This window comes from Camelina sativa, chromosome 3 (assembly GCF_030686135.1).
Source record: "Camelina sativa cultivar CO46 ecotype springtype chromosome 3, ASM3068613v1".
Taxonomy (NCBI): Eukaryota; Viridiplantae; Streptophyta; class Magnoliopsida; order Brassicales; family Brassicaceae; genus Camelina; species Camelina sativa.
Genome location: NC_141882.1, coordinates 3,776,297 through 3,802,385, shown reverse-complemented (window position 1 = coordinate 3,802,385; position 26,089 = coordinate 3,776,297). Strand labels below are relative to the sequence as shown.

General features: G+C 36.7%; 8 protein-coding genes across 9 annotated transcripts; 7 read left to right on the top strand and 1 right to left on the bottom strand.

The window, feature by feature from the left end:
• The first annotated feature begins 1,168 nt into the window (after nt 1-1,168).
• Nucleotides 1,169-2,685, top strand: LOC104778649 (glutamyl-tRNA reductase 2, chloroplastic). The gene is made up of 2 exons (XM_087495045.1): nt 1,169-1,404; nt 1,567-2,685. The coding sequence occupies exons 1-2, from the start codon at nt 1,228-1,230 to the stop codon at nt 2,677-2,679; spliced, it is 1,290 nt and encodes a 429-aa protein (XP_087351171.1). The 5' UTR covers nt 1,169-1,227; the 3' UTR covers nt 2,680-2,685.
• A 1,626-nt stretch (nt 2,686-4,311) lies between these two features.
• On the top strand, nt 4,312-5,772 carry LOC104768248 (phosphoglycerate mutase-like protein 1). Its single transcript, XM_010492172.1, has 8 exons — nt 4,312-4,362; nt 4,473-4,580; nt 4,701-4,780; nt 4,896-4,998; nt 5,104-5,178; nt 5,324-5,412; nt 5,505-5,624; nt 5,718-5,772. The coding sequence occupies exons 1-8, from the start codon at nt 4,312-4,314 to the stop codon at nt 5,770-5,772; spliced, it is 681 nt and encodes a 226-aa protein (XP_010490474.1).
• Nucleotides 5,773-6,670: 898 nt separating this feature from the next.
• On the top strand, nt 6,671-9,435 carry LOC104768247 (phosphoglycerate mutase-like protein 1). The gene is made up of 8 exons (XM_010492170.3): nt 6,671-7,079; nt 7,400-7,507; nt 7,640-7,719; nt 8,123-8,249; nt 8,405-8,479; nt 8,577-8,665; nt 8,825-8,944; nt 9,139-9,435. The coding sequence occupies exons 1-8, from the start codon at nt 7,017-7,019 to the stop codon at nt 9,182-9,184; spliced, it is 708 nt and encodes a 235-aa protein (XP_010490472.1). The 5' UTR covers nt 6,671-7,016; the 3' UTR covers nt 9,185-9,435.
• Nucleotides 9,436-9,693: 258 nt separating this feature from the next.
• On the top strand, nt 9,694-12,531 carry LOC104778648 (oligopeptide transporter 2). Its single transcript, XM_010503097.2, has 5 exons — nt 9,694-10,331; nt 10,427-10,524; nt 10,619-11,182; nt 11,268-11,520; nt 11,600-12,531. The coding sequence occupies exons 1-5, from the start codon at nt 9,840-9,842 to the stop codon at nt 12,398-12,400; spliced, it is 2,208 nt and encodes a 735-aa protein (XP_010501399.1). The 5' UTR covers nt 9,694-9,839; the 3' UTR covers nt 12,401-12,531.
• A 282-nt stretch (nt 12,532-12,813) lies between these two features.
• Nucleotides 12,814-15,098, top strand: LOC104768241 (uncharacterized). Its single transcript, XM_010492165.2, has 5 exons — nt 12,814-13,073; nt 13,812-13,947; nt 14,316-14,453; nt 14,537-14,658; nt 14,755-15,098. Exons 1-5 carry the CDS (start codon nt 13,027-13,029, stop codon nt 14,903-14,905), a joined length of 594 nt encoding a protein of 197 aa, XP_010490467.1. The 5' UTR covers nt 12,814-13,026; the 3' UTR covers nt 14,906-15,098.
• An 8-nt stretch (nt 15,099-15,106) lies between these two features.
• LOC104768227 (uncharacterized) lies at nt 15,107-19,740 on the top strand. 2 transcript variants are annotated; one of them, XM_087498154.1, is made up of 15 exons: nt 15,107-15,444; nt 16,008-16,090; nt 16,175-16,296; nt 16,380-16,430; nt 16,720-16,839; nt 16,919-17,038; nt 17,285-17,426; nt 17,638-17,808; nt 17,891-18,046; nt 18,138-18,244; nt 18,372-18,462; nt 18,609-18,750; nt 18,822-18,978; nt 19,065-19,305; nt 19,382-19,740. In XM_087498154.1, exons 1-15 carry the CDS (start codon nt 15,369-15,371, stop codon nt 19,613-19,615), a joined length of 2,013 nt encoding a protein of 670 aa, XP_087354280.1. In that variant the 5' UTR covers nt 15,107-15,368; the 3' UTR covers nt 19,616-19,740. The 2 variants fall into 2 exon arrangements, with proteins under 2 accessions (XP_087354280.1, XP_010490456.2); XM_010492154.2 differs by having other exon boundaries at nt 15,119-15,444; nt 15,999-16,090.
• On the bottom strand, nt 19,693-21,659 carry LOC104768220 (uncharacterized). Its single transcript, XM_010492145.3, has one exon. It carries the CDS (start codon nt 21,657-21,659, stop codon nt 19,857-19,859), a length of 1,803 nt encoding a protein of 600 aa, XP_010490447.1. The 3' UTR covers nt 19,693-19,856.
• A 691-nt stretch (nt 21,660-22,350) lies between these two features.
• Nucleotides 22,351-26,088, top strand: LOC104768209 (uncharacterized). The gene is made up of 15 exons (XM_010492133.2): nt 22,351-22,456; nt 22,579-22,700; nt 23,046-23,096; nt 23,216-23,335; nt 23,417-23,536; nt 23,610-23,751; nt 23,842-24,015; nt 24,099-24,257; nt 24,355-24,461; nt 24,609-24,699; nt 24,802-24,943; nt 25,061-25,217; nt 25,296-25,412; nt 25,505-25,631; nt 25,739-26,088. Exons 1-15 carry the CDS (start codon nt 22,415-22,417, stop codon nt 25,967-25,969), a joined length of 1,902 nt encoding a protein of 633 aa, XP_010490435.1. The 5' UTR covers nt 22,351-22,414; the 3' UTR covers nt 25,970-26,088.
• Nucleotide 26,089: the final 1 nt, after the last annotated feature.

The following is a 26,089-nucleotide window of genomic DNA, read 5'->3' as shown; positions in this document are numbered from 1 at the left end:
CAGAATCGAGGGAAGATCTGGCTTTTTGAGAAATTGCTCTCCCTGATAGGAGAAGTTTTATCTCGGGAGTTAGAGAAAGGTTTTCTTTCAGACTCGGATTTAGCCGAGATCGCCCTTCGTCTTTCCTACGAAAAAAAGAATAATCGAGCTTTAGAGGTTCGCATCTGGACTTTTTGCGATTTCGTTTTTTTTTAATGATTTTTTTTGGGTTGTGTTTGAGTTTTTTTTATGTGGAATTTGCTATAATAATATGAACTTTGTAATCTAAGTTTTTGTGTTTATATTTTCCTAAGAACTTATAATCTAAGTTTTTGAGTTGATGTTTCTGTTTAGGCATTATTAATATTCGTAGCTATTTCAAGTTTATGTCCACGTATGCTGATATTTTAATTATTTTCAATTAATTAAGAAAATCAATGCAAACATAGTATGATTATTTGATTTGGGTAATTACATCGAATAACACATATAAGTGACTACTTATTTTAACATCTTAGTCAAGATGGCGTTACTATAGCTCATATATTTTGTAAAAGACTTTAAAGCTATACAAATTTACATTTTTACAATATTGCCATTTTAAATTAATACTTACTTGGGAACAAATTAATATACTCGAATTAATAATTACTTAGGAACAAATTAATATACTCGCTAGTAAATAACTAAATATGTACATATTTGGTTCGATACGTGTGTTTAAATTACTATTCATTATTCGAATCGCTTTTTGTTTGTTTGGTCTGCACTATCTGATTTAGCAAAGGGCCCAATATAATATTGAGCCGGGCCTGCTTATGATGTGGTGGCCATGTCATTCTTCTTCATCACGTCATGGATTCTCCTAAATACAAGCTAAACCTCTCAGATTATTCAATTTCCGGATAATGTCTAGTGTTATTATTACATTCCCTATATCTCTCTATTCAATTTCATTTTCTTATACAACATTTTGCCGCTTGGATTCGAATAGTTTACTTAAAAGGTGTATCCTTTGATGTAAAAGCAATCGTCTTTACAATATATTGATCTCCTAAGGCTGATCTCTTTCATTCCCTGAGCTTTACTATTTTTTGGAGGAGACGAATTGTGTACTTTCTTTGAAGCTAAAAAGCGTATGTTTTTTTTACTGAACTCCGATTGTTTTCATGGTTGGTTTCAGGATACACAAAGGAAAGAAGCAGTATTGTGGTGATTGGGCTTAGTATTCACACAGCTCCTGTTGAGATGCGTGAGAAGCTTGCTATTCGTGAAGCTGAATGGCCACGAGCTATCGCTGAGTTGTGCGGTTTGAATCATATTGAAGAAGCTGCTGTTCTCAGTACCTGCAACCGTATGGAGATTTACGTCTTGGCTCTCTCTCAGCATCGTGGTGTCAAAGAAGTTACTGAGTGGATGTCTAAGGTCTTTTTTCCTTTTATTACCATGCTTAATCTCACTCACTAAGAATGCACTTTTCATTATTTGTGACAACAACTCTCATCTGATGATTTCTCTTTCAAATGTTCTCTTCACTATATTGCAATTTCAATGGCAACTGCTGACGTTTGTTATGTTTTTTGCTAGACAAGTGGAATCCCAGTTTCGGAGATCTGTCAGCACCGTTTTCTATTGTACAACAAGGACGTCACACAACATATATTCGAAGTCTCAGCTGGTTTGGACTCCCTTGTCCTAGGAGAAGGTCAGATACTTGCTCAGGTTAAACAAGTTGTTAAAGTAGGTCAAGGAGTCAATGGATTTGGGAGGAACATCAGTGGGCTATTTAAACACGCAATCACGGTTGGAAAGCGTGTCAGAACAGAGACAAATATCGCTGCTGGAGCTGTTTCCGTTAGCTCTGCTGCAGTCGAACTTGCTCTCATGAAGCTTCCAGAATCTTCACATGCATCATCTGCTAGGATGTTAGTAATCGGTGCTGGAAAGATGGGGAAGCTTGTAATTAAGCACTTGGTTGCTAAAGGTTGCACCAAAATGGTGGTTGTGAACCGAAGCGAAGATAAAGTTGCAGCTATCCGCGAGGAGTTGCCGTCTGGTGTTGAGATTATTTATAAACCCCTTGATGAGATGCTATCTTGTGCTGGAGAAGCCGATGTAGTCTTTACTAGCACATCATCTGAGACACCATTGTTCTTGAAGGAGCAAGTAGAGTCTCTCCCTCCTGTCAGAGATGCGAGGCTCTTTGTTGATATCTCTGTTCCTAGAAACGTCGGGTCTTGTGTCGCTGAAATAGATGGTGCACGGGTTTACAACGTGGATGACCACAAGGAAGTTGTTGCTGCGAATAAAGAAGACAGGGTGAGGAAAGCAATGGAAGCTCAGGCTATAATTACAGAGGAATCAAAACACTTCGAAGCGTGGAGAGATTCGCTGGAGACTGTTCCAACAATCAAGAAATTAAGGGGATATACAGAGAGAATTATAGCTGCAGAGGTTGAGAAATTCTTGCCGAAAATGAGCGTTGAGATGAACAAGAAAACGAGGAAAGCAGTAGACGATCTTATCCGAGGTATAGTGAACAAACTCCTACAGGGTCCAATGCAACATTTGAGATGTGATGGGAACGACAGCAGAACGCTGAGCGAGACGCTGGAGAACATGCAGGCTCTGAACAGGATGTATGGACTTGATGCAGAGATACTCGAGGAGAAGATTAGAGCCAAAGTGGAAAAAAAGTAGAGGGAGAGAGAGGGCCTTTGTTGCATCCATTTTTTAGGTTCGTAGAGGTCAAATTCGGCACCTTTGTAATATACAAACTTGAGTAGAGAGAGTAAAGATAGCTTCCGGGGAAGAAGCTATCTTCTGGTTCATGTCCTTGATGAGAAGCATACCATAATTGTTTTATTAATTGCGTTCTTTGTTAAACGGTTAAACCCTTATATACATAATATACAGAATTTAAATTCCTAACATTTGCTTTCGAAAGTTCTAAACAATGCCATTATTGCATTATTGGAGAAGCAAGCAAAAGTTGAAGATGTTATAATATTTTCCTTTTTGTAAACCATACAACTATATAATATTAACGCTTGATGTGATGTTTGGTTGAGAAAAAGAAAGTAATGTTGGACTCAATAGGTAGATAAACGACTTCACGTAAAGTTTTGGTTGTCTCCATTTTGTTGCACTTATTAAGTGGATAGGTGCTAATCCGTCTTCCAAAAACCATTCCATCATAAAAATTTTACAACAAAATTGCAATGTTTTTGTTTAGGCAGATATCTTTAGGGATTTTTGGTAACTAAAATTTTGGGAAATTTTGCATGAATTTTTAGAACGGATCGTTTTTTTGGAAATAAAGGTTTCTAGATTAGTAATGTGTGAGACATTTCAAAGTAAAAAATTTCGACATGTATTCGACGACATCTATCTTCGGTTATATTAAAGACGGAAATGTAAACTTTCAAAGCTAAACGAGTAAAGAAAGACTAACGAGTAAGACATACAGTTCAAGGCAATATATTAACAACAATTTTTCTTGGAGTGTTCGATGTCTTTTGTCTCTTTCCGTTCTTTTTTTCTTACTACGTGATTCGATCCGTCTTTGGCTCTAAGATCCAATGTTGAAAAGTTGAAATAAAATAAAATCAATATTTTGGTAATCCAAACAAATATAAGGCACAAATTATGATCTTGTATATATGTATTTTTTGTATATCCCGTTAATTTCTTGATTATTAGAATGCACACGCATTCAACTTGTTACGAGGTACTCATGATCATATGGTTTCTTCAAATGCATATAAATTGGACAAACCAGTCATCGTGATTACAAGGTCTAATTTAATTTAGGTATGAAAGAGTATAGTTGTTTTTGTATCAGTTCAAATGAATTTTGGGGAGTTAATTCTTTAAAAATAATACTTAGAAACTAAAACCAAAAACTAATACTTGAAATATATTAGTTAAAAGTAAAACCGGTCTTTGTTATTTCATTAGTAAGACCAAGGGAAGAATGAGTCAGATCAAAACGTTTGACTTGTATTTGCATGAAAGTTTACGTACTGTGTGTGTGTGGTGGACCTGGTGGTCTTGATTATTTCCCACTATATAAAGAACACAGAGAGAGCCCATCATTTTGCCTATCAATATCGATCATCACTTTACGATAACCTTGAGATCAAAGAAGAACCCTTGAGATATTATTTTCCTGTCAATACTTACTTTTAAAAAGGTTTGATAATTGATATTGGCAGTAATCTTCTAGTATATTTAAAAAAAAAAAATTAATAATGTTATCCTTCATGTATTTGTCTGCCTATATCATATATATTTACATTAATTAACGAGAACAATATAATGTGTAGAGAAATGGATGCAAGATTTTTGTACCCCTTGGAGAGCTGTAAAATAATTCACTTGGTAAGTGACAATAGTTAGGCTTAGTTATTATATACTTATGCCACTCTTAATATTACTATGGTGATACGTAACGTACGTATTATTGATGTTTCTTCTTTATTTTATTATAGCTGAGACATGGGCAAGCGGTGCACAATGTAGAAGCCGAGAAAGATAGAAATGCGTTGTTGTCTCCTCGTCTTTTTGATGCTCCGCTTACTGATCATGGTCACCAACAGGTAAACCCTAAATCTTAAAACTTTTATAACCTTACCACATGGATCAAAATCGCCTCAGAGAACTCCTTATTCGTGCATTATATTGCGATAACTTCTAATCGTTTTAATGCTTCTCTTAAGGTTGAGAATCTCCGTGAACGAGTTGTTTCAAGTGGGCTACTAAAGAGGGTTGAGCTAGTTGTAACTTCACCGTTGTTTAGGTACCATATATTTGCATAGATGCATTTGAAGACTAATTAAGTTGGTTATATTTGTACTTTTCCTGTCTAATTAATAGTGGCTTGAACTGATTAGTTATTCCGTTTATGTATATAGAACTATGCAAACCGCAATTGGAGTTTTTGGAAATGAATCCGAACAACCGAGTATGACAAGTAGCCCTCCCATTTTGGCACTTGAGGTTGCTAGAGACCGTAATGTATGTTTGATATGTATATACATGGAGAAATGTCTCATTTATTCATCATGGATCAAACAAACTCATGCATGCTAACGAAATATTGATACGTATATGTGCTCGCAGGGAGTCCGCCCTCCTGACATGAGAAGGAACGTTAGCGAGTATCAAACTCTTTTCCCCACCATTGATTTCTCTCAGGCAAAGAGCTTTCACTCTTCCTATCATGCATAAACAAATCATATTAGTTCTTGGAACACTATAATATACATAATTAAAGTACGTTTTCTCAACATATGTAATGATATACATGGTGATTTTACTAATATTTTGGGTCATATTATAGATTGAAAGCGAAGAGGACAACCTATGGAGACCGGATGTTAGAGAGTCGGAAGATGAGATTTTAGCGAGAGGGTTGGAGTTCATGAAGTGGTAACCATTTTGAATCTTAATTAACTTCGTGGAGTATAAATAATTAGCATATATATTTCTAGAGAAATTGATGAATTTTCTATAAAAAAAAGGTTATGGAAGAGACCAGAGAAGGAGGTCGCAGTTGTTAGCCATGGAATAGTTTTGCAGCATATGTTGTATGTTTTTGCAAACGATTGTGACGAGTCAATTAGAAATGAGCTTTGCAAGAGGTTATACATGTAGTTTCTCTTTTGAAATATTTATATATATTGTTCAACTTGTTAATTCCTTGTATAACAATAAAAAGATATGTTGCTTTACAGGTTTGCTAATTGCGAAATTCGTACTGTCGTGATTGTAGACAAAGGGTTAGTGTGATCTTCATCTACTTATAATTATTATGATTATCCATTTCGTGTTGTTATATATATATGTACAATATACTTTTATTTTTCAGCCTGAGTACATCTACGGAGACTTGATTTCACCGAGGAAGGAAGTTTCAAAGAACGACGGAGTCTTTATTTAAGAAATTTCGTAGTACCTATCGATTTTATTGTTTTATTCTTTAAAACTCAAAGAGCCTTCTTCTATATATATATATATATATATATGCGTGAACCACTCATATCTACTTTTCTTCTTATGCAATTTTTTAAGAAATTATACTAAATAAATAAATGGGAATAAACTATCATACGATATGATATTTTTGTAATAGGATAGAAAAACTGTTGTTGAGGAATTTATAGTCACAGTCGTCGTGTTGTTTTTTAGAGACTTTTAAATCGCCATCTACCAACCACGTGGTTCTTGCATAAAATTTGACAACTAAACGGACCTACTTTATTTCCAAATAAAGGCAATGTAAAATTGATACTATATAAGGGGATACTAATTTAAATTAAACCAAAAGAGGAATCCCTGAATCATGCATGCGCCGTATACGAAAGATAGACATTTCATATCTACTACATGTACAACCTAGAAAAAAACAAACAAGTAACCTTTTTTTTTGTAATTGTAACTAAATCTTTGCTTCAAGCTTATATATAACTGCTTGACGGAATAAGGTGGAATACTGGAATATATATAGATATTTGTTTTATTTAACTTAATTTTTTTTTACCTTTTGGGTACGTCAGGTCTTTAGAAAATAATTATCTTATCATCAACGTTCCTTTTGTTCTAAAATAAAGAAAATTAGGAAAACAGGTAAACCCATTAATACGGCATGAGCGTTTCTTATAACATAAGACTTTCTTTGTTAGAGGACTTTTTTTTTTCTTTCTTCAATCCTCTCTTGAGAATTGTTGACGTAAGACGTACATTATCAGCCATTTCAAAATTTTATTTTTTTTTTCCTTTGGAAAATTTTAAAAAACTTCGATATTTCCAAGTTGTTTCTGGGTGATTTACATGAATTGCTGTTGCTGAGTAGATCTATCATCTATACTATATATATATGATGATACGAACATGATGAAAGGACGAAAAGAAGAACCACAATTGGTTTTGTAAATATTGTATCTATATAGGTAGTTGCTTAACAAAATAAATAAATAATAATTGTAGCTAGGTAGTTTTAATTTAATTAAGGCGAGGTCACTACACGTCCAGACATGGATTTATGTGGAGCTAAAACGCTGCGGCTCTCCTCGCCTAATCTCAAAATCCTTCATCTGGTTAGTTTTCCATTTATTTATAACTCCAATATCGTATAGGAAATTTCTCGCAACTGGTTTTCTTTAGGGTTAGCTTATTTTTCGAGACCTTTCAAATTAAAAACAAAAAAATTATTTATACATTTTATCTACGGTCTGATTGTCTGAAGAGCTTTATATTTTCTGATTAGTTGTTACAACAAAAATACGTTAAAAGTAAAAGATATAGGTAGGTATTAATTGTTTCAAACGCACTTTTGTGTTTGAGTTTACATTTACGTAAAAGGTACGTAATAGGGTCATGCTAATTCTAATTTGTGTTGGACCGGCTTTGAATAAAGGTGAGGCATGCACAAGGCATCCACAATGTAGAATTAGAAGAGCACAGAGAGAAACCTGAATCAGAAAAGCTTTTTGATGCCCATCTCTCTCCAAAGGGGTTGCAACAGGTGAGAGAGCATAACATCTATTATCAAAATATGCTTATAGGGTTTGGTATAGTACGTTGAGAACTTGAGATGCACTACAGTACTCTTGTAATATATGATTTTTTTTTTTTTTTTTTTTTGAGAATTTTGCAGATTTCTGAAAGGCGCAAGAAAATCCATGAATCAGGATTACTAAACACTATCGAGTTGGTGATTACCTCACCGCTGCGCCGGTACTACTACTACAACTAGCTACCAATTTAATCTTTTGTGTGGAATTGTCTGGTAGAATTACGTACCTTAGAAAATTAGATTTGAGGTTAAATAGTTGGTAAACCTTAATTATAAATATCAATGAAAAAAATTATAGACCTAATTATAGCTAGGCTAGGCTAGGCATATATATCTAACGTTCATATATTCAAAAATGATGAATTATTTGATATATTCTATAATTCGAATTAAATTTTGAAGGTTCTGTTCTTTGCTGGAATGGTTCCCAAATATCCATCCAATAAGTCGTTGATCATTGTTCATAATTTTTTTTTTATGTAAAGTGAAGACATTAATTAGAATTGTTGTTATACATTTGATAATTAAATAGTAACAGTGTAACACTGTTCCCTTAAATTTCAGAGCAATGGAAACTTCAATAGGAATATTTAGGGGACAAGAAGTAGAAGATGTCAATATATCCGACGACTTTACAAAAGCTAACAACCTTCCTCCAATTCTAGCACTTGAGACTTGTAGAGAACGCATGGTATAATATCAAATTTTCATTACCTAAAAAAAATAGTTATAAATTTTATTAAGAATACAGTTGGAAGGTGGTATCTAATTCATTCCATGGTAAAGTGCTTACTATGTGTTCCAATATAATGATGAATTAAGATGCACTCTAATTGTTCAATTCAGGGACTTTATCCGTGTGATCGTAGAGCAAGTATAAGTACCCGCCGCACTTGTTTTCCTGACATTGACTTTACAATGGTAGATAATCTCACTATACCTTTAGAAGCTCAAATTGATCTTTTTCCATTTATGAATTAATTTTGTTAAATTGTTAATTTACAATATGGTTATATAGATAGAGAGTGATGAAGATGCTCAATGGCATGACAAGGAAAGGGAAAAACTAGAAGATGTTGCTACTAGAGGTCTTCGCTTTTATACATGGTGACCAGTAACTTTCTTATTTTGTACCTTTCACATTTTTCATTATATTAATTAAATGGTGGTCCAAATATCTTTAAAAATATCTCCAAGTTAGAAATATGTCCATTTTACGTAATTGTTCGAATATTTTTATATATGCCTAAAAATACGTATATGTAGGTTATTAGAGAGACCAGAAAAAGAAATAGCAATTGTAAGCCACGGGATTTTCTTGCAACAAACACTTCGTGTGCTGCGTGAAAAGCTTGGCATACCTATTGAAGATAGTCACCTAACAAGGTGATTATGCTTCTCTCAACTCTAATCACTCTTCTGCTCTTTAATCATTAGAACGTCAGCTGTAAGCTAGTTTTCAATTTAGATAAGCGACTTCACCGACCCATTTTTGCGGATAAGTAAAGAAACTCATCGGGTTGCAAGCTACTATTCATAAATATTGATTTCAAATAATAATGATCTATTGGTTTGTTTAGGTTTGCCAATTGTGAACTCCGGACCATTCGGATAGAGAAGAGGTAACACATGGCTGCGTTCAGGGAAGATCGAAGCTACCACTAAAGTCCATTAATGCATTGTTACGTTTTATAGATTTCCAATTTAAACCACAACTGGCGATGAATGAACTGCTTTTATATCCTAGTTAATTTTTTTTTCCTTTTTTTTTTCTTTTTCTTTTTTTTTAATGTAAAATGTCTCCATTTAACTTCATCGATATAATAGTTGAATAAAGTCGATAAATATTAATTTTCCTCTAAAGAAAGATAAAACCAGCAAAACATCGGGATAATATTTTTTTGTTACTATAATTAGTATTTTTTCCAATTTTTTTTTTAATTTATAAAGTGAAGTAGTACCAAATAGGATAGTTTCCCGCTTAAAGAGGCGATTAATACAACATGTTTGTTTGCAACAAACTTCCATTTCTCCGGGGGACACTCTTCAGTAACACAATACTATGATATTAAAAATCTCAATTTAGTAGATACTCTCCCTTAATATTTATTTCTATTAGATCATCAAAAATCTCCGAAAATATATAAATCATAATTACTAAAGATTCTCATATATTCATGAATCTCTTTATAAAAGATTCTTCCAATATTCTCTGACGTCTCCTTCACCAAATTCATAACCCTAGCTAGCACCCGCCACACTCACACACTCGCGGCAAACAATGGCTGCGATTGATGAATCACGCAAACCAGAGATCATCGCCGATGACGACGAAGACGAATCTCCGGTGGAGGAGGTTCGTCTCACTGTATCGAACCACGACGATCCTTCTTTACCCGTGTGGACGTTTCGGATGTGGTTTCTAGGGCTTCTCTCTTGTGTTCTCCTCTCATTTCTCAACACTTTCTTTGGGTACAGGACTCAGCCTCTGATGATCACTATGATCTCTGTTCAAGTGGTTACGTTGCCTCTAGGGAAGCTTATGGCTCGGGTTTTGCCTGAGACTAAGTATAAGATTGGTTCTTGGGAGTTTTCGTTGAATCCGGGTCCCTTTAACGTCAAGGAACATGTGTTGATCTCTATGTTTGCTAATGCTGGTGCTGGGTTTGGATCTGGTACTGCTTATGCTGTTGGAATTGTTGATATCATCATGGCATTTTACAAAAGGAAGATTAGTTTCTTGGCTAGTTGGATTCTTGTTATCACTACTCAGGTCCCTTTCACTTCCAATGTTTTTTCTGTTTTTCTTCTTTTATAAAGTTTTTGGTGATTAATAAGTTGATGATTACCCTGTTGTTGTTGATTCAGATTCTTGGGTATGGTTGGGCTGGTATCATGAGAAAGTTAGTGGTTGATCCTGCACAGATGTGGTGGCCAACGAGTGTTCTTCAGGTCTCTCTGTTTCGGTATGTTGATTTGATGCATTTTAGTGCATAACACTTGTTTGTTAAAGATGCTTATTAAAATGTGGCTTGACACTGTGTTTTGATCTTTATCTAGTGCTCTTCATGAGAAGGACAATGCGAGAATGTCTAGAGGAAAGTTCTTTGTGATTGCGTTTGTTTGTAGCTTCGCGTGGTACATATTCCCAGCCTACTTGTTCTTGACCTTATCATCAATATCTTGGGTTTGTTGGGCATTCCCTAAGTCTATCACAGCTCAGCAGTTAGGCTCAGGGATGTCAGGGCTTGGGATTGGTGCATTTGCTCTTGATTGGTCTGTCATAGCTTCTTACCTTGGAAGCCCTCTTGTGACTCCTTTCTTCGCAATCGTAAATGTCTTCGTTGGTTACATTCTGGTCATGTATATGGTTATCCCAATATCATACTACGGCATGAATATGTATGAAGCAAACAAGTTCCCGATTTTCTCATCTGATTTGTTTGATAAGCAAGGGCAGCTTTACAATATCTCCACCATTGTCAATGATAAGTTTGAACTGGACATGGGGAGTTATCAACAAGAAGGTCGAGTTTATCTCAGCACGTTCTTTGCTATCAGTTACGGGATTGGTTTCGCAGCAATCGTTTCCACACTGACTCATGTTGCGCTCTTCAATGGAAAGTAAGCTTGGCATATATATCAATATTAAGCTTAAGGACTACTAACTTGTGGCTGATGAATATTACTACTCTTGTTTTTAACTTAGGGGAATTTGGCAACAAGTACGAGCTTCAACCAAGACTAAAGTGGACATACACACAAGGCTGATGAAGAAGTACAAAGACATACCAGGCTGGTGGTTTTATGGCCTGCTCGCTATCTCAATAGTACTATCTCTTGTTCTCTGCATATTCATGAAAGACCAGATCCAAATGCCTTGGTGGGGACTCCTTCTAGCATCTTTCATGGCTGTAACCTTTACTGTACCAGTCAGCATTATCACTGCTACAACTAATCAGGTACCACAACTTTTTTAATCCTTGAAACATGATTTGGAATCTTTTCTGTTTTCTCACTTTGAAACTCATGTTGCGACAGACTCCAGGTCTGAACATTATCACAGAGTATCTCATGGGTGTGTTGTTACCAGGGAGACCAATAGCTAACGTATGTTTCAAAACTTATGGGTACATAAGTATGTCACAAGCTATTTCATTCCTCAACGACTTCAAGCTAGGCCATTACATGAAGATACCGCCAAGATCGATGTTCTTAGTCCAGCTCATAGGAACGGTGATAGCAGGAACAGTGAATGTATCAGTGGCATGGTACTTGCTTACATCAGTAGAGAACATCTGCCAGAAAGAGTTGCTACCTCCGAACAGTCCATGGACATGTCCAAGTGACAGAGTTTTCTTTGACGCATCAGTGATTTGGGGATTAGTAGGACCCAAGAGAATATTTGGTCGGCTAGGAAACTACCCTGCACTAAACTGGTTCTTCTTAGGTGGACTAATAGGACCAGTCTTGGTATGGCTTCTCCAAAAAGCTTTCCCGACAAGAACGTGGATATCCCAGATCAATCTGCCGGTTCTGTTAGGAGCAACAGCTGCAATGCCGCCAGCGACAAGCGTGAACTTCAACTGCTGGATCATTGTAGGTGTGATATTCAACTACTTTGTGTTCAAGTACTACAAAGGGTGGTGGCAGAGGTATAACTACGTGCTATCGGCAGCATTGGACGCGGGTTTGGCGTTCATGGGAGTGCTGTTGTACTTTAGTTTGACGATGAATGGTATATCGATCGATCACTGGTGGGGTGCTAAAGGTGAGAACTGTCCTCTTGCTGCTTGTCCTACTGCTCCTGGGATTCAAGTTGAAGGTTGTCCTGTTTTCTAAGGTTTTCTTTAATTAGTTTTTTGGTTTTCAGATTTTTTTTTTTTGGAGATATTTGTACCATTTGTTTTTAGACTTGAAATCTGTTGATTTTTTCGGTTGGATTTTTAAGAAATAGTACATATTAACAAAAACAGACTCTCTGATTAAACAACTAGTTTAGGGTGTTCAAAAGTTGATTGATTTATCTGTTGTACTAATAATACCTACAATTAGTGTATAAATATAAAACCTTAAATAATTTGAGATTAAAGGGAATTGGAATCTGCCGCGTGGACTACAAATGAGAGAGTATAGGAGCGTGGCGTGGGACGAAGACATATTAATAAAGTGTCTGTGGTTTGGGTTGAAGCCAAAGAAAAAGAAAAATGTCATATTCCTCTTTAATTTGGTTCAACCATATATTCATCTCATTATTTACTTATTTTAATTCATCAAGTTATTTAAACAATTTGAGTCTCTCTCTCTCTCTCTCTCTCTCTCTTTTTCTTATAATAAGATATCATCGGCTCAAAAGAAAAAATCCCGAGAAAACGAGGTTAAAAAGATCCGTGATTGATTTCGTTACCCTTTCCCATCTGTGAAATTTAAAGTTCCCTTTTTTTTTTTTTTTTTGGAAAAAATTGAAGATGGAGACTGCGACTGGAGAAGAAATCACCATCGTATGCAACCACTGGTACGTCTCCTTGATTTGATGATTTCTCTTTCTGGGGGATTTGTTGACTTAATTCTGATTTGATCGGAGTTTTGGTTGCTTTTCGTGGTTTCTCCTTGTTGCTTATCGTTCGATGATGACTGACCTTATGTAATTCGATATTCTGGGACTCGAGGTTATATAAGAAAAAAATTTGGAATTGATCGGTGATTGCAAGTTTTGTTACATTGAAAGATACTACCTTTGTCAGCTGTGTGATTCAGTTTGGTTCCACAATCTCTGGATTTACATGTAGAATCAGCTTTGTTTGTGTCGGTGATTTGAACTATAAACAAGGGTTTTTATGATGATGGTTGGATTATGCAATTATGTTTGTTATTATATACAACCCCTTTTGCAACATGGTTTTTTTTTTTTTTTTTTTGTTTGGTCACCTACTAAAAGGCTGATTCATGATCAAATCAATCGTTTATTCATCAGCTTCCTTGTGTGTCTACAAGAGTTTGATTGTATTCTGTCTATCCCCTTATGCTTTTTACTTTGTCACTCACTGTCTCTCTCTCTGATGGTCTGCTTAGTTTTCTACTAGAGGACTATGTGTGCTTTGTCTAGTTATTGTAGCATCTGAGTCGGCTGAGACTCTGTATTTTCAATAGCCGGATCATTCTGTATGTTCAGTTGTAGCATCTACTTGGATGGTTGATCCCTTGAGAGTGCCGTAATAAAGCTTATGCATACTGATTGTTTTAATTTTTTCAGTGACAGAGACATCCCTGCACCAAATATTGATCTGCATCGTGTACATTGTGCCCGGAATTTAGAAAAATGTAAGATTTGTGGTGATATGGTTCCCAAAAAGCATGCTGAGGAACACTTCTTGAACGCACATGCTCCGGTACGCTAATTTTTCTATTTCGCAATTCGCACCAGTCTTCCGTTGGATTATTTTCCACAACTATCTTCTTTGATTTGAAAAATTTCTCTTTGTTTAGCTCCAATAAAAAAAGGATATACTTTTACACCCAGATTGGTTGTTTCATATAGTGGTTCTGCTCTCAAATATTTTGTAAATGGCCCCTTCAACGGGTTTTGAGCGTGTTACATTTACCAAATTAGATCACTTATGCATTGATTCGACTCATGAACTTAGTCTGTAACACAAATAGCTAGTCTTATTACTTATGTATGGTTTTAGATGCTGCTAGATGACCAAAATGACATACTTTTTTGCTTACGATATTCCTTTTGTGGTGTATTGAGAAGATAGCATGCTCGATGTGCAAAGAGACCATAGAACGTGAGGTTTTTGACAGTCATAAAGGAGAGATTTGCCCCAAGAGGATTGTAACCTGTGAGTTCTGTGAGTTTCCATTGCCTGCAGTTGACCTCGCTGAACATCAGGTATTCACTCTTACACATATTTTTGCCTTTTCTCTCCAACCAAAGGGTTTTCTTATCCGCTCGGTTTTTTCTTCGAATATTAGGAAGTATGTGGCAACCGAACAGAACTTTGTTATCAATGCAATAGCTATGTTAGATTGAGAAAAAGATATAACCATGAAACCAAATGCCCTGGTACTGTGCTGAACAATGTGGAATCATCCAGGTATATATTCTTTATCTGCATTGTTTTATCTTTCTTTGATTCAGATTTTACTCTCTATATTTTGGCTAAACTCATGTGCTGGAATGGATAATACAGAAGAATCCCGAGAGCAGCGGAAGGAGATGGAAACGGTAGGAGACGAAGAGATGGGAACGGTGTTTCGCACAAAAAGCTTTTCTTCACGATAGCAATAACGGGTATAGCTGTCTTAATAGGATCGATGTTCTTCCAGAAGAAGCCTGAGTAGAGAGAGAGAGAGAGAGAGAGAGAGAGAGAGGCATAGGTTGTGTGTAATTCTGTAAATTTGCCTCAAATTCTTCAGACAGATTCCAAGAAAGGGTTTTCATTAATGCTTACCAAGACAGAGATTTGTTTGAGCTGATCACCATGAGACTTTGCCTTTTTTTTTTTTTTATATATATTTGGTTTCAATAAGAAAAGAGATTTCAGATTCATTTGGAGTTAAACCGAACTAAAATTTAATCGCATTCGATTTTATTGATAAGATTCACAGTTGCGAGTAAAACTGTTTTTAAAACAATGACTTAGAAGATCCTTGAGAGAAAGAAAGACAAACGCAGTCGCACCCAAACCATAGCAAAGAAGCGTTTTTAATCAGACATTAACGCAGTCTCTCTCTAGATTCCTTTACACGTGCGTGTAAGCACCAGCAATCAGGCTTCGGTGGTGATCGCGTGGGTCGAGTACTGATGAAGAAGAGACTGGCTGATCGGCTCCTGCATCGTTTTACTAACCATGAAACCGCTTCAAACGCCGGCCACCACTGTAAGTAATTTCTCGTCAATCCTTCTCTTCTTCACCCTCTGGTTTAACTGCACGATTCGATGAACTTCGCTCACTTGAGAATGGTTTTAAAACGAAATTGTAACAGCAAAGTTCGTATTTTTAGCCCGGATGAGAAAAATAAACTTTCAAATTTGTTGTTTACATCTCTTGTTTTGAGCATTTACTTTGTTTCTTATGACACTGTTAACTGCTGTTCTTTCCTTGTTTCATCAAATTGGGGTTGTTTATTTATTGGGTCTACGTATAAAAAATCCAGAAAGGAAGGGACTTTAAACTATCACAGAGTTACGTTTCTTGATTAGAGTATATTTGCTTGATGAACGGAGGTAAAACGCCTTTGCAGTTTGTTTTTAAAGACCAGTTCTACAGATCCTATATCTATGGCCGCTTCAAAAGTCATTGTTTTACACAAACATTTTATGTTCTTTGATTATCTTGTGCGGCTGCCTTCTGCCTCGTGATGATGTGATCATATTAGTCTATTTAGTTTATCTACAAGCAAAACTGTTGATTTTTTTTCTTACACTCAAAAGGGTTGACAGATCAAGGTACAAGTGGCCCTATTCATAGAAAGGATCACAGGATGCCCTCTCAAGGTGTCAAGCTGCATATCCATGACAGATATGTAATGCAATTTTCTCAGTCTATAATGTCTCCTTTTATGTGTCTTTCCTTAAATGTGTTCTGACTGAAGACAGAAATGGTGCAGGTTGTGATGGACAATGGAATTCTCCAAGTTACACTATCAAACCCAGGTGGAATCATCACCGGCATCAAGTATAACGGCGTTGACAATGTGCTCGAAGTTCGTAATAAGGAGACTAACAGAGGGTATGAGTCATGTTTATAACTCGATATTAACTTTTACTGTTTTTATGAGAAGCCAAGTCAATTGAAATTAACCGAATGTATAGGTACTGGGACCTGCACTGGAATGAACCTGGAGGCAAGGGAATATTTGATGTGTATGTCCTCTATGCATTTACCTTAACAGTCAATAGGAACCTTATTCTATAGGTCTTCATCATGCTATTGGTCGTCATATCTGCTAGTGGCAGTTTTCAGTATTGATAGAGTTAAGTTGATGTATGACTCAAAACTAGTTTTTCTCTGCCTAAATGAACTTGTCCGTTGTTACTGCTGCATCACAATCCTCTCTTGTAATGCTGTTCTCTTTTTTCTTTCCTGTATATATGATGTGTACTAAAAATTGTTGGATGGTATATAATGTCTAATTTGATGGTATCTATGCAGCATCAGTGGTGTGAGTTTCAGGGTCATAGTCGAGACTGAAGAACAGGTTGAGATCTCATTTCTAAGAACATGGGATCCATCCCTTGAGGGAAAGTACATTCCCCTGAATATCGATAAAAGGTCTATATTGCATGATGTATCTTCTTTAATGAGAAACAAAAGTAGAGAAGAGACACTGACTAGATGCTCTTTCTTTCAGGTTTATAATGCTTCGTGGTTCTTCTGGAGTTTACTCATACGCCATTTATGAACACCTCAAGGATTGGCCTGGGTTTGAACTTGGAGAAACAAGAATCGCGTTCAAGCTCAGAAAAGACAAGTAATATTGTCCCTATTTTCCTAAGTCAATTTCTCTGTCTTATGTTAAGTTTAGTCTCCTTAAGATCCATTTTAGTGCACTGAGAAGAAAACCTCAAATGTTAGTGATTGCATGTACCATAGATCCCAAGCAAAAGATAGTGTCATTTTTCAGATATTTATTTGTTGGGTTTAATTGCTCGTCAACACGAGTGTGTAGTTGTTTGATATCCCATATATATATTTCCCTTGCGATTCTTTTCTACAGATTCCATTACATGGCTGTGGCAGATGACCGAAAGAGGATAATGCCTTTTCCAGATGATCTATGCAAAGGAAGATGTCAAACTCTAGATTACCAGGAAGCTTCTCTGCTCACTGCTCCATGTGATCCACGCTTGCAAGGCGAAGTATGAGTTCCATATTATTTTAATCATTCAGAAATTAGAACATTTGATCTTTCTCATGCGTTGTTTGAGCTGTTTAGTATCATATCTCCTAATACATGAAAGTGTATCTTATGAACTTATGCTTGCGTTGTGATGTATTACAACTTCAAAGTTTTGAATCCGGTAAATTCTGTTTCATGGAGAATTAAATCATTTCTCTTTTCTCTGACAGGTAGATGACAAATACCAATACTCGTGTGAGAATCAGAATCTCAGAGTACATGGATGGATATCCTTCGATCCACCTGTAGGATTCTGGCAAATTACGCCCAGTAATGAGTTTCGCTCAGGCGGACCACTCAAACAAAACCTCACGTCACATGTTGGCCCAACCACTCTTGCAGTAAGTGACAAATGTGGTGGATATTTCAATATAATACTTACAAGTACAATATCGATCTTAGTTTCAATAACGGTTATTTCAGGTGTTTCACAGTACCCATTATGCCGGAAAAACCATGATGCCTCGCTTTGAATACGGTGAGCCTTGGAAAAAAGTATATGGCCCTGTTTTCATTTACCTAAATTCCACAGCCAATGGAGATGATCCACTTTGCTTATGGGACGATGCTAAGATAAAGGTACGAGAGAAGCAAATTGCCATCCCACTTGCTGAATACAAAAATAGATTTGTGGTGATGTAAGGACTCACTTAAATGAGCTAATCTGCAGATGATGGCTGAGGTTGAAAGTTGGCCTTATAGCTTCGTGGCATCTGAGGAATATCCAAAGTCTGAAGAACGTGGCACGGCCCTTGGTAGATTACTTATCCGTGACAGGTATTAGTGTTATTTTATATCCTCATTTCCTGGTTCGTTCTTTATTTTGTGTTGCTTCTGTAATTTGATTCTTAAAATGGTAATATTCCACCAAACACTACATATTAACATTGATTTTTTTGTATAGGTTCATAAGCAATGATCTGATTTCAGCAGCAGGTGCTTATGTGGGTTTGGCTCCACCTGGTGGTTCTGGTTCTTGGCAAATTGAATGCAAGGTGATTTCTTCCTACTCCATTCTTAATTATTTGCAATAAGCAAAAAAAAAAAAAGAAGATTGGTTGAAAGGTGTCCAAGATATCAAGAAAGAGCTCTATGATGGAATTACCAAAAAAATATAATAAATGAATTGTTTGCCAATCAGGGATACCAATTTTGGGCGGTAGGAGATGAGGCTGGCTATTTCTCAATAGGGAACGTGCGTCCTGGCGAGTATAATCTCTATGCCTGGGTCCCCGGTTTCATTGGAGATTACCATAACGGCACAATTGTTTCTGTGACTTCAGGTAAATTAGTTCCTACCAAATGAAATGAATTCCTCTATATTAGCCAATTCTTGATGGACATAACAACACAGGGTGCAAGATTGAAATGGGTGATATCGTTTATGAACCTCCGAGAGATGGACCTACCTTATGGGATATTGGTATCCCTGACCGAAAAGCTTCTGAGTTCTTTATCCCAGATCCTGATCCCACGCTTGTAAACAGGGCTTTAGTCCATCATCAAGACAGGTTTATTAGCTTACACCTTTGTGAACCAAACTACCTGTATGTGTGAATAACAGCAGAACTAAACACTGCTTTATTATTATCTGCAGGTTCAGGCAATATGGGTTGTGGAAGAGATACACAGATTTGTATCCAAATGATGACCTTGTTTACACTGTTGGTGTAAGCGATTATCGCAGAGACTGGTTCTTTGCTCAGGTTCCCAGGAAGAAAGGAGACGTGCATGAAGGAACAACTTGGCAGATTAGGTTTAAACTTGAAAACATCGATCAAAAGGCGAATTACAAACTGAGAATCGCCATAGCATCTGCAACCTTAGCCGAGTTGCAGGTAAAAACGAAACATCATTTTAACAGAGATGAAGAAGTTAAGACTGTAAAGTTTTGTTTGCATTTTCTGTTTGCAGATTCGAGTCAATGATGCGGAAGCAGTCCGCCCTCTCTTCACAACCGGACTCATTGGGAGAGACAATTCAATAGCAAGGCATGGGATCCATGGGGTTTACATGCTGTATGAGGTGAACATACCAGGAAACCGGCTTGTGCAAGGTGATAACACTATATTCCTGAGACAGCCAAGATGCAATGGTCCCTTCCAAGGGATTATGTACGACTACATTCGTCTTGAAGGCCCTCCATAACTTACTCTGGAATTACATTGCATATTATATGTATTGATGTATGTATGTCGAATTTATCAATTGACACTGACACGAAAGATGTAACAACTGAATAATATTTGATATGCAAACCTTAAAGACCAAAATTCTGACAATATCAATACTGAACCTAAGACTTAATAAGTAGAAAGGAGCCACTGAAAATGTTCTCTTAAGCACAAATCAAGAAAAGGGGGCTGACTAGCGAGTGAACTACTTTATGCTACATCTTTCCTGCAACTTGCTCTGCAGAACTTTTCTTCATGAGTCCCTTGTTACAAAGCTCATTAAGCAGCTCCAGAGCTTCCTTTGGCATACCTTCATAAGCTATGCCTTCTATCAGAATCGTGTATGATGTCTCAGTCGGTTTACACCCTCTATTGATCATATAAACCAAGAAATCGATTGCACGATCCGTTTGCCGAGTCTTGCAGAGTCCTAGCATTATAGAGTTAAAGGTGACTGCATTTGGCCTAACGCCCATCCGCTCAAACTCATGGAAAAACTTTATGGCTTCGTCTACTTTACCTTCCCTACTTAAACCACCAACAAGAGAGGAATAGGTGATAGTGTCAGGCTTTAGATCTTTCGCACGCATCTCGTCAAGCAGTTTAATCGCTTTGCCTGTTTTACCTGCTTTTGCAAGCCCATCAATGACAGTATTATAAGTGATTAGAACCGGAGAACATCCCTTGCTACTAAGTTGATTGAGTATCTCAACCGCATCTTCAACTTTCCCATCTTTGCACAAAGCAGTTAGCATAGTGTTGTATGTCACAATGTCCGGGTAACAACCACGAGAGACCATTCTCTCCAAATACTCTATAGCCCTATCCATCTTTTTCTCCTTGCAAAACCCGTGAAGCAGCGGGTTGTAACTCAAAGAGTTCGGCTGGCATCCATGATTAGGCATCTTTTCCAAAATGTCAATTGCTCTCCCAAGCAAACCTTTTCTACACAAGAAATTAATCAAGATATTGAAAGTGACAACACTTGGTGAAAAGCCTTTACGAAGCATATCAGCAAGAAGCTTCTCTGCGTCCATCCATCTCCCAGTACTACACATACTCCTCAGAATTATGTTATGTGTAATAACATTTGGTTGACATCCAGAAGACGGCATGTCATTCAAAAACTTAATCGCCTCATCCAATCTCCCTTCTTTACAAATACCGTTCACAAGAACGTTATAAGTGACAACATCTGGTGTACATCCTCTATCCCTCATTTCATCAAGAAGCTTCATGGCCTGTCCAACACCGCTATCTCTACAAGTAGCTTCGATCAATATAGTGTAAGTAATCACATCAGGATAACAATCTCTCTGAAGCATCCTATTAAGAACCTCCATGGCTTGCTTAAGTTTCCCACTGTCGCAAAGAGAACGCAAGATGGTATTGTAAGTGACAACATCAGGGGAAACACTCATCCTATCGAGAACAGATAAAGCGTTACTGATCTCCCCAGCTTTACAATACCCACTAATCATAACATTGTAAGTTATTACATCAGGAACAGCACCAGAGCCTTCAAGAATCTCCAAGATCTTTGCTGCTTTCCTCGTCTTACCCATCCTACAGAACCCGCGGATCAATGTAGTGCAAGGAATGATGTCGGGAACATTACCGTGGTAAACCATGTTCTCCAGAAACTTAAACCCTTCCTCCAATTCACCGGTTCTAACCATCTGACGCAAATGATTGTTACTCTCGACATCTTCCAACACAAAAGAAGAATTCGCAGTGGTGAAATGGCCATTACCGTTACCATTGCTATGCCCAGAGGCAGAATAAGTTTCGAACTTTTGAGCTCTACCATTAAGACCGGAACTCTCAACCTTGGAAGCCGCCGCGAAAACAAGAACAAGTCGATTCCTTTTTCGTGACCCGAGAGAGACTTTAGACCTAATATTACCAGTGGTACGAACAGAGACGTCAAGCTTGGTACTTCGTTTACACTCGCGATTAAATTGTTGAATCAAACAAAACCCTTCTTGTACACTGCTTGTGGACACCATTAAATCCATAGATATATATATATATAACAACAAAATCTTCCCTACAAAAACGAAATCAAAGTTCGGAACTTAGACAAACTGAACTTAATCCTCTCTAAAGAAAAGGTTTTGAAGACATCATTCGAATATGAAATTTTCAAGTGAGAGAGAGGAGAAGAAGAAGAACAGAGGAGGCGGGTTGAAAGCAGCAGTGAGTGAAAGGATATGGCACTGTTTTGTTTTTTTGGCGTTTTGTGAAATTTGGGCCTTTATTACAAGTTTACTCATAATTGGGCCCAAATTACATAAATTGGGTTCGGTGCGAACCGCTCTAAAATTCAAAATCCTTGGTTCTGTTCTTAAAATTTTGAACCGTATCTGCCCAATATCTCTCTGTTACCCGGTTCGTGTATACATGAAGGCTCATATAATATCTCTCTGTAAACCGGTTGGTTTTTGATGAAAGTCAAATCTGCAATTGTTTGTTATAAAACAAAAAGAATTCGTAAATCGTAATAGAGATGTTTAGATGAGACGTAAGTGAAAGCTTTGAAACACACAACACAAATGTCGTCGAACACTAACAACCGAAGTGTTTTGACGACAAAGTCAAGATATTATTCTCCCACTATACCCTCTGCTTTATCTCCCGTCCAAGGCAACACAAGTTCTCCTAATCAGATCTATCTACTATATATATATATATATTATACACATACGTATAGAAAAAACATGTACATTAATTACTTTGAGGTTAACATCAAATCGCACAAGACATTTCATCAATGTCGTCTGTTAAGCTGCAGTTGCATGATAAGGGCAATCATGTTGGTTTACTTTTAACTCTTTCTCATCATGATCTTCTCTATGTCCATTTAGCTGCAGATACCAATTAAGAAAGACTGAAACATTTTGTATTGCTGCCTTGCTGGTCGATGTATGTTACCAGGTGGTGATGGATAATGGCATTGCACGGGTTACATTATCAAAGCCTGATGGTATCGTTACCGGAATCGAATATAATGGCATCGATAACTTGCTCGAGGTTCTTAATGAAGAAGTCAACAGAGGGTAAATGGGATATATATGATCCTTGTTTTGTTCCTAAGTTTATTTTTTTCAATTTTGGAGTATGCATTTACTCTGTTTTACTGTCTTATAACCTTTCTATATATATTCGATAGCGTGCAATGTCAGTTTCTTGCATTTAACCGTGCCAAGACTCAATCAAGATGACAAGATTACCTAAATTAGTAAATGGCTGCTCTTAATCCAATGATTAGAGTCTTGAGATTTCATTAAGAACCTACACAAACAGTTATTGTTGTATATATCTCTCTGTTTCTCTTGTTTAAATTTCACAAATTTCGTGCCAAAAGTATTCATTTAGATATAAAATGTAAAAGTATTCTTCAGATATTGGGATCTCGTATGGGGAGGATCAGGAACAGCTGGTGGATTTGATGTGTAAGTCTTTTATGCAAGCTTAACGCTAAAATTGTAGTTTGATCCCATAAATCTGACTAAAAGGTTCAATGAAGTTCAAAGGATGCTAATGTATAAATACTATTTTCTTTTGGGACCAGAATCAAAGGAACAAACTTTGAGGTAATAATGAAGAACGAAGAACAAGTTGAGCTTTCTTTCACAAGAAAATGGGATCCATCACTAGAAGGCAAAGCAGTCCCTCTGAACATTGACAAAAGGTACTCAAGTCTTTTGAGAAGCATAATATTCATATTTCATGTTTTCAGATTGTAACTTGAATAAGTTACTGTCGAATATAGATTTGTTATGCTAAGCGGGTCATCAGGATTCTACACTTACGCCATCTACGAGCATCTAAAAGAATGGCCTGCTTTTTCACTTGCCGAAACACGAATTGCCTTCAAGCTCAGAAAAGAGAAGTAAGCAAAAAACAAAACTCACTCCTTCACTTCTTAAACTAAATTCTAGTATTAATCTTAACTGAGATTGCAGGTTTCACTACATGGCAGTAACGGAAGATAGGCAGAGATTCATGCCATTGCCTGATGATCGATTACCTGACAGAGGCCAAGCTCTGGCTTACCCTGAAGCTGTTCTACTTGTTAATCCTATAGAGCCTCAATTCAAAGGAGAGGTAAAATGTTATTCATTTTGCTTCCTTTTCAAGATTACTAAAGAGAGGTTGTTAAGCTTTTGCTTTTACCCTTGTTTTTTCCGGTTTTAGGTTGACGATAAGTACCAATATTCATGTGAGAACAAAGACATTACTGTCCATGGATGGATATGCACAGAGCAGCCGTCGGTTGGTTTCTGGCTCATAACTCCTAGCCATGAGTATCGAACCGGTGGACCTCAAAAACAGAACTTGACATCTCACGTTGGACCTACTGCTCTTGCTGTAAGTCCATACAGATTAATATAAAATGCTTTCCTTTAAAATCGTTATAAATGTAGACAAGAAGTTTAACGCTGAATCCTCAGGTATTTATGAGTGCACACTACACAGGGGAAGATCTAGTGCCAAAGTTTAGTGAAGGAGAGGCATGGAAGAAGGTCTTTGGACCTGTTTTCGTCTATTTAAACTCGTCTACTGATGATGATAATGACCCTCTTTGGCTCTGGAAAGATGCTAAATCTCAGGTTCCTCTTTTTATATCTTGTTCTATATAGCTAGACGAACAAACCAAACTTGATATTAAATATTCATTTCCAAATTTGATAAGTTTTTCATTCTCAGATGAATGTGGAAACTGAAAGCTGGCCTTACAGTTTTCCAGCTTCAGATGACTATTTGAAAGCAGAGCAACGTGGTAATGTTGTTGGCAGACTTCTCGTTCAAGACAGGTAAACTACTAAGTGAGCCTCATTGATTATAATGTTACTACCACAAATATATCATATTTTGAAATTTATGCACTAGACACACTTTCTTAATTTTTCACATATATGCATCCAATAATCTATAAATATACATTAATTTATGTTTGTAAGGTACGTAGATAAAGATTTCATTGCAGCCACTAGAGGTTATGTTGGTTTGGCTGTGCCTGGAGCTGCTGGTTCATGGCAAAGAGAATGCAAGGTGATTTTGAAAAGTACAAAGATAGAAATCCAAAAAAGTAGGAATGGAAATGTTTTTGATTCAAAATAACTTATCTATGAACATTTCTTTTGATTCTTGCAGGATTATCAATTTTGGACAAGAACAGATGAAGAAGGATTCCTTTACATAAGTGGAATACGGCCAGGACAATACAATCTCTATGCATGGGTTCCTGGTTTTATTGGTGACTATAAATACGATGATATTATCACCATCACCCAAGGTCCTTTACTTCTTTTCTTGCTTTTCATTAGTTCCCCAATACATTTTGTTTTATTTTTTGGTTACAATTAAACCCAATATATTACTGTAGTTAATATACTTCATAGTATATGTGCAGGTTGTTATATATATGTGGAAGATCTTGTATATCAACCTCCAAGAAATGGAGAAACGTTATGGGAGATTGGTTTTCCAGATCGATCCGCAGCAGAGTTTTATGTTCCTGATCCGAATCCAAAATATATCAACAAACTCTATAAAAATCACCCTGACAGGTTTTGAGATATACATACATGCATACAAATCTTAATACACTACTAAATGAACTAAACCGAAATTCTTATATCTTGCAGATTCCGTCAATATGGATTATGGGAAAGATACGCCGAACTATATCCGGATAAAGACTTGGTATATGTAGTTGGCTCTAGCGACTATAGAAAAGACTGGTTTTACGCTCAAGTTACTAGGTTCTTTCTCATCTTCTCTCCGGCCTGATCATATAAATTTTCTTGAGTTATGCTTTTCTCTCTAACCAGATTGTTACATTTTGGTTTCTTAGAAAAAAGGATAACAAAACATATCAAGGAACAACATGGCAAATCAAATTCGAACTCAAAAACATTGATCAGAGTCACTCCTATACTTTACGAGTAGCCATTGCATCCGCTACTTTTTCCGAACTCCAAGTAGGTGTATATTAACCAATCCATGTCGTCCTTTGTGTACATTTTAACATCAACAAAAGCAATCTGACAAAATGAAATGAATCTTGACTCGAAACTTGGGGTTGAAGATACGTGTGAACGATGCAAATACAATCCCGTTGTTCACAAGCGGACTGATCGGGAGAGACAACTCGATAGCAAGACATGGAATACATGGATTGTACTGGTTGTTCAATGTGGAAGTGGCTGTCGCTAAGCTTGTAGAAGGCGAGAATACATTGTTTCTCACACAGCCAAGGTCCACAAGTCCTTTCCAAGGGATCATGTATGATTACATCCGATTTGAAGCTCCCAGCTAATCAAATTTAATTTTCTTGCAAACATTACTTCAGAAAGTATAACCAAAAATTTGATTTAAAATGTTTGTTTGCCTGATTCGAGTATTTGTTTACATATAATGCATTTCAACTTCTTCTAAT